Below are 14098 nucleotides of genomic sequence, written 5' to 3'. Positions count from 1 at the left end.
GGTTTCAAAGGAAGGTTTTTTTCAAGTACAATACTAATGCTACTAAAAAAAGTTCAAGATCTCCAAGCTCTCCTACAATTTCTTCCCCAAGTTGACCAAATCTTAGAAAACATACTTAGAGCATTGGAGCTAAAAATTCACTGGGACACTAGGAAGACTGTTCAGAATTCTCTGGGTTTATATGTATTTCATTATATTTTGAGTCATAATGTCTAAATTAAGCCTATAATAGCTGAACACACATTTACATGGGGAAGGATTTCATACAACCCATAACCATTACTGTTCAGAAATTGCTGTTATCAGCAGCTGAATTACTTCCACTAAACGTAATTTAGTTTAGTGAATCCATAAATTCAACAGCAGCATTTGCACCGGGTGCTAAGAAAAAAGCTGGCAAACAGCCTGAAACGTGTTTTTCAAATCTATAACTCAAGGAGGCAGAAGGCATGATAACTGTTGAGTATCAACATATTTCCATTTGGACCATTTGGAAGACTACTCCACTGTCACAGGGTTTCTGTATACTGCATTGACCACTGGAAAGCTGGAGAACTAATAACACAATCTCTTAAGTGGCAAAACCCAACCTGTACCCCCCAAATGATGTGACCTAACTATGCTCTATTTGCAGTTCCTAGATAATGAAAGCTACCTCTACTGATTCAATTTGGATAAAATATTGTGGCTAGCATTTTTATGTCTATACCTTTGACAGAAGAGGCTAAAGAAGGGCCAGAAAGAGAATTCTGTTCCCCAATAAACAAACACAAATACAGGCAGACTTGTTCCTCGAGAGAAAAGTACTATTAAATGATTTAAGAAAAAAGCAAAAAGAACACACTCCAGATGATGAGATAGTAAGGTCAACCTAATTTCATTATGCAAATCACTCAAATACAGAAGACAACATTAAGCGTACCATAATTGAACATCGGACAGGTCCAACTTGTAAAAATTCCCACTGTTTCTTTTTCAGCACAAGAAGTTAGAAAAACTGTAAGGCTTCACTTATTTTTTTTCACAACTTTCTACATTTAACGTAATTCTTTGTTTGGTACTAGTAAACGTCCTTACTGAGAAGGAGGGAATTTCCTTCTTCTACACAGTTTTAATGAAGTGTTTTGGTTTTTAACCCAGCAGATTACATAGGTTCAAAAAATCTTCCATTGTTCTTCACTACTTTGAAAGAAAAAATGTTTTCAAAAAATTGTAATTCTCCTTGCTCCAGCAGGATTCTCTGCAGCCCCTCTGATCAAGGTGTCAAAGCAGTGACACAATCTAAATATTCAAAACCAACAGTATCTTAAAGCTTCTTTAAAAAATAAAGAAAAAGGCCAGAGAATGCAACCTAATGCAAAATATATAGGAATATAATTAACAAAATACTTGATTCCATTCGTATTTACCAAAGACTTTGCATATGGTTTCCAGTGGAACTGGGAACATACTTTCCTTCATTGTGTCTTAACCATGAAAGTTGCCATCGCCTTGTGAAAACCAAACCAAAGCCAGTGTGATGCTGCTGGCTGTCAGGTGGTGCAGCTCCAACCTCATATTTTTCACCTTTTTTTTTCCAAGTACTGAAAGCACCAAGTAAAGGTGCTGAAAATATGTTAAAATATCTGAGTCAACGTTAAAAGAAAAAGAAAAGGAAAGTTTCAAGTATTTGACTGAAGTGGATGGATTAGACTTGCCAAACCCAAACTTTTTATGCAGGCGTATGATCAGCTAGAGGAAAGAGAGCCTGAGTCATCCAATACATCAAAGTCAAGGTCCAGTGAATGGAATTAGCGAGTGCCGTGCAAACAGGAATGATACCTGCATTCATCTGCCCGCTGCAGAACTTTTAATTACACTAGAACAGCTAGTAGCATCAGTGACTAAAATCCCCAGATTACCTTGATTGCTCTGTTATTATCTGTAATCAGCTGCTGCTTCTTATCTTCAAACTTTTGTACAACTTCCTGGAGCTGCTGTTCCGCGGCAAGCTGCAGCCGGCTGTTCTCCTCTGTCAGAGAGGAAATGGTTGTCTTAAGTTCAGCTATGATCTAAAAAGAAAACAGCATGCTAAATCTCTCTTCAGTAACATGTACTCAGGCATGTACTTTGCATGTTCTTATGCTTGGTGAAACATGGCACTGGCAAGCACTGCTGCACAAATTAAGCATTTTAAATGAACGTATTGCAGGCCAGCAAGCATGAAATTTCAGACAGAGAAAAGGAACACAGCAAGCCTGCGGATGACAAAAATTGCTGAACACAACATATTTAGAGGAGATTTCCACTACGACATTCCAAAATATTTACTTGTGAGAACAAGTAAAAAAAGCACATCTGTGATCTTCAGAACATAGGATGCTTCCAGTTTTCTACTGCACTGGAAGAGTTTTGCAAGTTCACAGAGGGATGGTGGTGTTTGAATTCTAAAATGATACGGAACAGCCCGGTGTCGTAGAGAAGAAAAGGCCCAAATGTGCATACTGGGCTGAAATGTTGAACTTCATGGTGGAATTTCTGAGCTGCTGAAAGGAACGAGCTCTGCTCAGCAGTGCAGCGGGGACCTGATTCAATGTACAGGGCCCTTGCAGCAGCCCTTTTGCATGGTTGACTCGTGACTTGTTGAAAGGTACTGGCTTCACCTTTTTTGTCTCTGTGGGAAGTCATAACTACATAAAAATCTGTAAATAAGCCTGAAGGATTTTATGCTGACATGTAAGTAACTCACCAGCAAAGCCCTTAAACATACAGTTACTGAAGTTAGTGTACATGTCCAAGCTCAAGGTTAAGCTGCTGTAGGAGGAAAATAGTCTAATTCAGAAAACACCTGAGCACACAGCAGTGCAGGGAGAAAACGTCAGAGAACACAGGCTCATGCACGTGCAAGGGCTCCTCACAGTCATGGAGACAGCAAACTATACTAAGGGCACAGCTATTTATTTATTTTTAAAAGGTGTTTTTAAACAAACAAACAAACAAAAAACCAACCCTACAAGTAGGATAGGACAGATGCAGTAATACTCTACAAGTGAAGGTACTAGAATCACTGGGATAGAGGAAAAGGACTTAAAGAAATTCAGAGTGAAGTTCTACTATGCTTTACTAGCCCTGAAGATCCTACAGTGCAATGCAGCTTATGAGTAAAACCTATGTGGATATTTCCACATTTCTATTCTAAAAACAAATACATGCTAAAAAAGATAACACACCAATCGAAAGGAACACTATTTGTTCTTAATGAGATCAATGGGCCAAAGGTTACCTGGGTAGGTGCAACTCTTTACACCCTCTCTAGGCAGAATTCAGCAGTATCAGCTGTTTTGCAATTTAGATAATCATTTACATGATGCAATTTGCACAAATTTGGCTTGTCTGGGTGTGTAACAGTGAGGAAGTAGGAGAAAAAGTAATGAATCATAGGAATTATTAAGATAACTTAAAGGCATGGAAGCCTACACCATTTTGTGTACATCCTGTTTTGTCACTTTAAAAAAAAGTTAAGTGAATAATGAACCAAATAATATAATTGAAGTGAGATTTAAAGCTTTTACTGGGTTAAGACCCCAGACTAGCATAGGAATTCCAAAATGCAGGCAAGGGACTATTAGCATGAATTGATGGAGAAAGATCTGCTTTGTGCAGTACTTTTCAGAGAAAAAATCTGTTTACTTTGTATAAACTTCAGAGAAAATATCTTGAAATATCTTCTCTGTGTGGGTGTTAAAAGTGAATGTTCCAAGAGGCCACAGAGCGTAAGATTAGACGGATGCTGTCAGCAACACAACCACAAGAAAAGTTGCAATTGACCTATTATTAATACTGAGCTAGAAAAAAACTATGTTCAAGTAACTTCAGGGATTTGATTCAAACCCACAAAAGTAAAGAAATTCAGACATCAGGGTGAAAGTCCTTTATTGTGCCAAATAGCCCTGACATATGATGTATGTGTTGTGTCTGCCACAGAAAGCACAGAGGGATGCCAGGTCTGGTCACTGGGTCCATCTCTCCCCAATAAAGAGAACAGTGTATTAGTTACAGCAATGCCTAGCTTAAAACAACACGTCTCCAAATTTTTCCATTTGAGACTATTCTACAGGCCAATAAATTTCAGGGTGACAAAATTTATCATGACATTTAGGTTAGGTATTTATTACCTTGCCCTGTGCTACCTAGCTGTTCCCACTGTAACAATTAAAGCAATTTCCCTCGCCCCTTGTTTAAAAAATTCAGAAATATTGAATTAGCCCATCTGTAACAAATGGACCGAGACCCACTTTTGTTCTGACAGTGAACTACGTCTGGCACAGACAGGCTGACTTTGGATTATGGTCATTAGGCATGACAATAGTATAAAAATGACAAACAAAAGGTAAAATGGAGTTAGCAATGAAGAGGATCTCTTCCTCGAGGTCTGACGGGCATGAAATATTACTTTTGGGGTTTTACAAATTTTCTGCTATTCAGGTTCAGATGGCAGAATAATATGGTTTTTGTCTTATTATAAAACTCTCATCAAATGACTAAAAAGGCGTGTAGGAGAGGATTCTCTCTGACAGACTGCAGAATTGTGGAATTGGAGAGGTTGGGAGGGACAAACTCAAAGCAGAGTCACTTAGAGTGGGCTGCTCAGGACGCTGTCCACTCATGCCTGGAATATCTCCAAGGATGGAGACCCCACAAGGATGGACATGCCTCTCTGTGTGCTAATGAATGTGCAGAAAACACACATTTATTTTTAGAAATACAATGTAACAACATATTTATCAATGATCCTGATAAATGCAGTCTCAAAGAATATAGTGTGAACAGGATAGTCCAATGAAATTGCTAAAACCATAACTCTGGTCAAGTTCAGAGAGAATGAGGCCCAAAGGTAGCTGAAAAATGGAAATGAGGAGTTTTAGAATATTTTTTAAGTATTTTGCAAATTTAAAAGTTTGCAGTTTCTTGTCATTGTGTCACTGATCACCTCTGTCTAGTTTGGAGGCTCCTAACCCCTTCATTATAGTGTTTGTGTTGGTTTTGTAAGTGTGGTAGGCTATTATTGCTACTGCTGAAAACACCTTTGAAAGTATAAGGCAGGCATTATGCAGTGGCTTGGAGGAATGAGAAGAATGACACCTCCTTGTAAATCCTCATGGCAATTTTCTTATTATTCAAAGCTTAACTTCTGGTTGCATCTCCATCATTTTTCACACTTCAGTACTGCCTGTCAATCAAGAAAGCTGAAACATTTAAAAGTCATCCTGCCCTATCATTTTTGCATATATGCAAATTCAGCACACTTTCATCTTCTATGTTCTAAAGACTACCCTGAAGAACAAAAACTCAACTCAAAAACAGTTTGCTTTCAGGACACTGCATTCTTCCAAATGTTATTTTGGGCAAATATGCTGAACTGGCTGGGAGCAATGATAAACATTGAACCGGCACAGTCGGGACTGGAGTCCTGTCATCAGCTGCGTGGGCAAACACCACCTCGTCCCACGAAACACAGCTCCTGATTATGCAAGGGCTCCTGCCCCTCCAAGCTGTGCTGTTCTACAAGGGCTGCCTGCTGGGGCACTCGGGCTTCAGTTCCCACCGACAGTGGAGGACTCGATCCTCTTGGGATATAAAAGAAGAAAGCTCAAAACAAAATAAAAATAATAAAAAAAACAACCCCAATCATTTTTTCTCGTTAGTTGGATGTTCTGTATTTTTTCTAAGGTTAACATCTGTAAGAAAGACTTGGTATGTTTGATTTGGGAAATGGTTATGGCTTCTCTTGATCCTAAAGACCTACACTTAAGAGCGGGAGCAATTACACTTTTCATCAAGTCTCCCAATCAAATGAATCCATGGGAAGTTCCTGTCTTCTCGGTACCTACCTGCGAGGATTTAGCCAGCTTCTGACTGTACTCCTTTTCAACCTGCTTCAGCCGGCTGTTTGCCTGAAACACACACACGCACAAAAGGAGCCAGATTAGCTGGGACGAGGAACGTGTACAGACACTTTGCCACCGAGCCCTCCGCCTGGCACCTCATCGGCATGCCTATCACTGCGCCGCCGGGCCCCGCGCCAGCTCCACCGCCCTTTTGTGGCAGCCAAAAAACCACAAGGGCTCGCCTTTGATCTGGGGCCAACTATTCATCACTTAAAAGAGGGGAGAAATTGTACCTCTGCTGCCAATTATTAGAAAAACATAAAGACTTCTGCGGATTAAAAAAAAAAAAAAAGAGAGAGGGAGAGAGGAGGGAGCGTGCGTATGTGCAGCAGGGGGAGGCAGGAAGGCGGGCTCCGGTTTATCAGGGTGACTTCATCTCTAAACGAAGGGAAAAGGGAAGGAAAAAGTCCCAAGCCCCAGCCCAGGCTGTAAAAGGGTACAACACGACATGAACTTTATGGGACAGCTCAATGTCTGCACCTCCCTTCTGTCCGGTTTCACGTTCATGGTTTTTTTTATTATTATTTTTATTTTTTACAGGTTGTGGTTATGCTGAAAATCAACCCCAGTGTGCAGCTGAGCCAAGTGGGATCTCTCAGACGCACAGCTCTCCTTCTCCAGGCATTTCTTTCACAACTCAAAGATAAAGAACAAAACCGAGTGCAAACAAGGCTGCTTTGTCACAGCGGTGTCCAATCAGGAGATACTGTCATAATTCTGGGGAAAAGTAGCTCGTAAGGTTTTTCCCTCAAATACCTTATTTTCAATAACAATTAGACAATAATCATTCAAAAATATTTTCCATTTAATTTCAGGACACAACTCTCGTATTTTTCTAGTAAAGTCAACCCCGCATTACATGAGAGCCCAGCATCCCAACACTGTCCTCAGATGAACCGCTCGGCGCTCTCCTGTTCTTGGCTCTCAGATTCGAGGACAGGTGTCTAAGGAAAATATTTTCTTAGGGGACAGGGTATTATGTAGCTGAGTTCTGAAGCAAATTTAAGCTGATTAACTTCTCAGAATCTCTCTGACCTCATGTTAAAATCTTTGATGTGTCCTCCTCAGTTTTACAGCACAGCACCCAGCACCCGCTCCTTCAGGGCCAGCACGCGGCTTTGGGGGGCTTCCAAAGCCTCTGAAAACCCTGCATGGGTCCAGTTGCAAGACTGAAACTCTGGTTCTGCAAACACGAAGGATTTCAGGCAAGCAAATAGTTTTATTGATTTTACTGGAGTACAGTTTAGGGGCTTTAAGTTGCCAACAGTGTTTGTGAAGTGCTGCTGCAGAGCATGATAGGGCTCAAATCATCTCATGCCGTCCACACAGTTGGTGGCGCAGCTTAAAATAAGCATATTACAGCCAGATAAAAATAATCTTAAAGTTTACATGATACTGCAATTCAAGATCTTAAATCCCTTCGAATTCCAAGATTATGAAACATATGGAGGTCTCTATATTTCATGTGCTTATTGCTATTAAAAAACAAACTAAAAAAGTTATCAAGTACGTGCCTAATTTTCAAAACCACTTTTTGTTTTGTTATAAATAGAAACAACGACACAACATACTGGCTTAAGATAACATACACAAGAATTTTGGAGCACCAGACAAATTAAATTCCATTTTTCCTGCACCTATCATTTACAGTGTAAGGGCATATTGGTGGGCTGCATAACTAGAGAGCAGTAACACAGAAGCAGCTATGGCAGACAGCTCTGTCCTACATTTCTCTTTGTACTCGGGTTCACCCATGTTAACACTCTTTCCACTGTATTGTCATCCAGTTTCAGATTACACTTTACCAGCACTGCCTATCATAAAGTGATTGAAAGTGCCAGTTTATCTTTAGGAAAAAATGTAAAAAAAATAAATGACAGTAATAGATTAAATTACTGCTACTCCCAGAAAGCAGAGATACCAGGCAGCAAGGCGCTGCAACAAAGATCACATTACAGCTGCTCTCACTCAGCTTGCCTGGGGTAAAAGTCTTCGTCTTTCATGAAAGCAGCTCTATAACCTCCTGAACCCATACAAGAAATCCCAATAAACAACAAAAACACGCCCCTAACTTTCATAAGCAAATTAGAACTTGTTTGTTCACACTGCGTAGGACCAGGACAACCTGACATGGCCATGACAGAAGAGGGCTGAAAGATGCTGAATCTCAGTTTTATTCCTAACTGAGGACAAAGAAAGTGTATCCTGTCATTTCTTTTAGGGACAATTAAAACACCTTAATTTGTAATGGCTTCAACTAAATTCCAATTTGTCTCCAAGTCAATAACAAACTGCAAATTCTTGCATTTACTTGCTGCCCCAACATCCTTATTTGAGGGGCCTGATGTCAGAGGTACCAAAACTCCCACTGGTGGCAGCAAACATTAGCAAAAAACTGTCTAAAATTGGCTATCAAGACTTTATGGGCATCTGCTGACTTCAGTCCTTTTCTCCAGATCCATAACACTGTACAGGTCTTGCATCATCACAAGCTGCGCAGAAGGCAATTTCTGCAAGTTGTATCCCAGCGGTCAGCTGGAAAGATCTAATTCATGGCAAAGCACAGGAACACTCTTTGCCATTAAGTTCTTTTACTGCAGAAATACCAAACTTCTCCCTTTTTCAAACCTGCAGCTAAACTAATGTAACACCTCCAGGCTACCAGCTGTTGCTTGGCAGCCTAGGGAGGCATAAACCTGGGGCACATGTAGCACCGCTATATATATAAATATATATAAGGGATTTTTACTTAAAAAAAAAAAAAGACTTACTGCAAAGTAAATACGTGTAGCTGCGCAGTGACCATACCTGTGGATTTGTATTACATTTATCTTGTCAAACGAGAAGGTTAAAAATGGTACGGTGTACACAAGCAGCAGGTTCCTGGGCTCCTTCTTTTATAGAGGGCTGCTCGGCTCGTGCATTGATGAAGCACAAGCTGCCTCTGTGTTCCTTTAAGGGCATTCCCTCACTTTCAGGTTACATGCTATTTCAGAAACATAATGAATAAAAATCCAACTGGAAGGTGAACATTTGGAAGGTCAGCCAGTATTCATTAAAGTCTAACTCTTTTTATAGCAATGGGCAGCACTGCAAATATAGTTAATGGTCTTAAACTAGTTTTCCGCGTGTGAGAGGTAGCTGTTGAAATTCACACTCGGCAAAAACTTGTCAGAAGTATCAATTGTAATATCCATTTCTATAATAAAAAAGGTTTAAATTGGATAAGCCATAGAGGAATCCCACTGATTCAAAAATTAACTTCTGTTTAGTTTCACACAGTTAACATGCATTTTAGCTAAAATTATCTGATTACGACAATTTTACATGCAGTTACTCCATATTACAGAGTGAGGACTTTTGCATTAAAAAGATTATGTCCTTGTTTCAGTTAATGGGTTTTAAAAACCAACCATAATTCTATAACAAGCCTTAAAGCATCATATTGTGGTTGCTGAGCAAAACTGCACCGACTTCAACAAAACATTTCATGTAAAAATTAAGAACGGCATTAGCACTACAGATGTGGTATCTGAAGTAATGGAGGCTATTCGAACACAATCTGATTTTCATTTTTTCCTTTCATGAAACACAACTGTGTTACTAAGAAAAAAGTAGCACAGGATCTACGGCACAGGACCCCCACATGACGGGTCCGTACTCCAAATGCTTACCATGTCATGCCCTAATTACGGAGCATCAGGTGCTGTTTTTAAAGTATTAGATGCATTAGAGGAGACTCAGGTCTAATTCCACTTGATGGAACTGGAACTTTTGCTGCATGCGTTACAGGCAACCACCTGCTGAAGTCTGACCTGCGGAAGTCTACGCTGAAGCTGCAGAGCACGAGGGTGACCGTGCACAGTGTGCTTGCAGCACGTTGCTCTCCCAGGGGCTCCTTTGTGGGCAGCCTGGGTCAGCCCAGAACAGCTCAGCCGCTGGCTCAGCTTCCAGCCACGTCTGGGCACACACGTCCTGTGTGGCAGGTGCCCATCGCGGGGATTTACGGACACCTCTGGTGTGACAGCAGCTCCCGCAGCACTACAGGGTTTGCAGGCATGTGAACAACTAGGTCGTTCGCCAACAACTAGGATGTCTCGAACATTTATCAAAAAGGCAGCTGTTAATTTTTTAGAATGGTACAAAGCTGTGCAAATCTTTCAGCTTTGGAATGGTGATTTTTGGAAAGTTATAAATATGCTTTCAGTTATGCTACAAAATTAATATGAAGATGAACTTCTGCAACCTGAGTGCAGACAGATCTGTTAGAGTCAAGCACACCTAGTGAAATCCTGCTCTTCCATACATGAGCCAGTTAAAGCCTTGTAGTGTTCTAATTTTATTTCAATCTTACCAACACAAAACCAACAAAAAAACCTCACAAATGTTAACTCTTGTGAAGTAGAGAGGTACGCATATACACCCATCGTCACCAACAGGGAAGCAGATTTAAGGAATCTGTTTAGGGTACTGGCTATGAAATAACCATTTTTCAAAATGCCTGCAACTAGCTAAAGGATGGCCATACATAAGCTGATCCTCCATAATTAGCTAGATAAAATTGTAAGCAAACTGGAAAAAAAAAAAAAAAAAAAAAAAGGAAAATCAAAGGGTAGGGGAAGGAGAAGAAAGAAAATTTGCTCCAGGGAAGAAGCAACCGTTCTCTGATGTGCAGCAAAGAATTTAACATCAAAGAACTAATGTAAATGGGGCCCATTTACCTTAAACAACAACAACAAAAAAACCCAAACCAAAGCAAAAACAACAACACAAAGCCCACCTCCAGAATATTTCTATTTAAGTTTGACAGCATTATGCTTTGTACCAAAATTCAAGATTATGTAATTTGACAGATGTCTAAAGAAAATGACCTTAAGAATGGCTAACTGTAGCAATTTTTGCTATTACATTAAAACCCTCCATATGTCATCTGTTAAAATTTCAGAGGTCAGCAGATCACTTTTTAAATTCATCTGATTGTCCGTAAATGTTTCATTTCTACCTCAAATCCTGAAACACGTATTTTTCCTTACGTGCCTCTAATAATGGCTTCCTATTCCAATGCCCTTTTTCTTTCTCCTGCTCTCCCCACCGATCAGATAGCAAATGGAAAGCCAAATCTGTGTAACAGAGAAAATAGCATACCAGTTCCAACATGTAATTTGAGCCACCAAAAAGGCTATTAAAACTAGTTCAATATCCAAAATGATGTTAACAGAATAATTAGTCAAGTACCGAAAGACTTCAAGGCTTTCCAAAATGAATGATAGAAATCCCAATCTGTCATACTCACAAATCCTATTAATATTCTATTTAACATTCCACTTTTGTAGGTCTATAAATCTTTTTCTTCCCCCTTTTTTTTTAAACATACATCTTCAGGGGAAAAAAAAAAAAAAAAAACACAATCACCCTCTCATTCATGTGCCAAGCACTTTTCATTGGGAAAAAAAGCACAAATGAATAAGAACGGATTTGACCCTCTATGTTCATGAAGAATTGCCTTTCTGCAGTGTATTGCAATTCTCTGCTTAATGGGGCCTCCTGAAAAACTGCTTGTGCAATTTGTGCCTTAGGAAAACTCTTATTTCCAGTCCTTTCATTTGAACCAATGGCATACTTTAATCATTCTGAAGTTAAGTACAGAAATTAAATACACCCAGTTAACTCTTCCAGTAATTCTGTGAGACTCCAACTCCACGGTGGCCGATGCCAAAGTTGTATGAACCTCACACTACAGCGTAATTACTAGCTTCACCAAAATGGATTTACCAAGTACCTAAATACTTCCCAGCTTCACTAACAGTGACTTTTATTCAGTGCTGCAGTGAGACAGGCACCTACCTAAAACCAAGTGCACGATTTGGCCCAAAACACAAACCTTGTGTACATTACAAGGCTTTAAAACCAGATTAATACTCTAGGCTTTCCATATGAAATTGTTCAACGCCTTAATTTTATGCTATACGAAGATAGCACTGACGTATGTGTCAGGAATTTGAAGGACAGACAGCAAATTATAGTTTAATCTGAAGATGTACTGTGACTTCGGCCAGAAAAGCTTGGAGGCAGATGGCTTTTATGTTATGGCATGGTTCCTTCTTTTGCTCACCATTCCTCTAAGATGAACTGAGTGAACCTAGTGAAGATGTTGAGAATGAAACACTCTCCGTGCAAGGATACTGAAGCCTAGTTTTCCCCCAGCTATGTACTTAAACCTAGCACTCTGCAAATACGTTCCTGAATTATGATTTTAATACCTCCTGATTTTCTTCTAACTGAATTAAAATGGTTACTTAAACTGGGCTTACGATATTATATCAAGAGCAGTGGCATTTTGTTTTTCAGAGCTTTAACAGATAAAATATGTACCCAAAGGGAATGGCTGCAGCTTTTACAGGCTGCCTTTGCTCATTGGCAATACCGGGCACCTCTGCTCCAAGGTCACCTCACTGCTGTGCACATCCCATCTCTCTCCCCCACTCCAGCACGAAGATGTTTACAGAAGAGTTTGTATCACTCAGGCCCAGATGTTTCTGGTACACAAACAGCTGACACCCAGTAAAAGCACGAAGGGATAAGGCTGCTAAACATCTTTGATGATTCAAGTCATAGCTAATGTTTCCTCCACAACCAGAAGGCACCAGTACCGAGATGTGACCCCAGTCCAGGGGTTGACTCGGTTGCAGGCTTTACAATAAAGAATTCCAGCAGAATTCAGAGATCTCTGAGGCCCACGCACTTTATCATCTGATACTCACCAAGTTCATGAGCTGTGACTTTTGCCAAGGAGAGACAAGAAGGCTCCTGAAAGGACTATAAAGAGTAAGAATGAGATTTTTACTTTTTTCAGATTTGCTATTGCTGTTCTAAGTTGAACTGTGTAGCAGTAACAAGCAAATGATAAAAAGATAAGGACTAGAAGGAATTCCTAAGTAGTATTCTGAGAGCAAATCTGTTTTATTAAATAGAAGGAAAACTGGAAACAAAAGGACAGGCTGGGGATTGCTAAGTTACATCATTAGATGACAGCCCAACAAAAGTTAAGCTTTTACAGTTGGAAAGACAAACATTCAAAGTAAGGCACAATCCCCCGACAAATCTATGATCTGAAGTAATCAGTGTTCCTCAGCAAGATTATGTGGGATTACTTTTGGTAGTTTTAAATACAACAAAGCTTCCCCAAAAGAACGCTAGAACTTCTCGGAGCCAGAAAGCATTACTGTACCAACAACTAGCTGCGCACGAGTCCAGCAAAGTCCCAATTAAAAGGAGAATGGAATATATTGCTCAATCATAAAAAGCAATTAAAAGCATAAATAAGACACTGTGAGACACTTAATATTCCCAATGTTTAATTATTTATCTGCTCTCCGTCCTGCAGCTGTAGGTCAGAATTAACTCCTGCAAACTAAAGGCAGGAGAACTCTTCTGGGGATTTGTACCTTATTCACTTTCAAGCAGACACCCAAATTCATTCCAAATTCACACAAGAACTGCAACAGTTTCACCTAAATCAGATTTTCTACAAGTTAAACACCCCTCCTACACTCAGATGTGATTGTGAAACTACTTTGATCTCTGTTCCCAAATTTATTGCTCTGTGTAATCCATGACAAAATATAATGTGATTTACTGTATCTCTATATGACAGCCCAGGAGCTGACAGAACTTAATAATTTAGCATAAGAAAAAAACCTTCTGGCACCAAAATACACAAATCATAATTGAGGCACTTTAGTATCACATTACAATGAAGCGCATGCAGGCTGATCACAGGAACTTCAAAACAATTAGAGCTCTTTCTCACTCACTTAATGAAGGTGGGTTTCATCCCCTGACATGCTCTGCAGCTATCAGCAAGTCGTTTTGGAACACTTTTGTTTCTTCACGTTAAGGACTCTGAAGGACTAATAACACCGTTTTACCCCCCTCCCTGTTTCCCAAACACTCCTTTCCCTCCAAAATGGAGAGGAAAAAAAAAGCCACCTGCAGCACTGCTCTATTATGGAGATATGGAAAAAGAGAAATAAATGTGTCTTCAAATTGTGCCAGAATTTAAATACGCAATAAATATGCTTTATATTAGCTTGGTCCTAATAACTGCAACCTCTTTCCAAAATAAAGGTATAGTGAAAATGTTGAGATCTAAATGTCACCCTAAGCAGATA

General features: G+C 39.8%; 1 protein-coding gene across 6 annotated transcripts in view; it reads right to left on the bottom strand.

Moving 5' to 3' along the window:
- Positions 1 to 14098, bottom strand: part of CEP112 (centrosomal protein 112) — a 160454-nt gene that overhangs the window by 41408 nt on the left and 104948 nt on the right. For all 6 annotated transcript variants that reach the window (XR_004755094.1, XM_035342199.1, XM_035342202.1 and 3 more), the window contains exons 22-23: positions 5871 to 5933; positions 1902 to 2051 (exon numbers count right to left, since the gene is read on the bottom strand). Coding sequence is in view for 5 of the 6 variants with exons in the window: in XM_035342199.1 (XP_035198090.1) it covers positions 1902 to 2051; positions 5871 to 5933 (213 nt within the window). In the remaining variant the exon portion in view is untranslated. The remainder of the gene's footprint in view (positions 1 to 1901; positions 2052 to 5870; positions 5934 to 14098) is intronic.

This window comes from Oxyura jamaicensis, chromosome 18, assembly GCF_011077185.1.
Source record: "Oxyura jamaicensis isolate SHBP4307 breed ruddy duck chromosome 18, BPBGC_Ojam_1.0, whole genome shotgun sequence".
Taxonomy (NCBI): Eukaryota; Metazoa; Chordata; class Aves; order Anseriformes; family Anatidae; genus Oxyura; species Oxyura jamaicensis.
The sequence above is the reverse complement of the archived record's forward strand: the minus strand, read 5'-3'. Positions and strand labels throughout refer to the sequence as shown.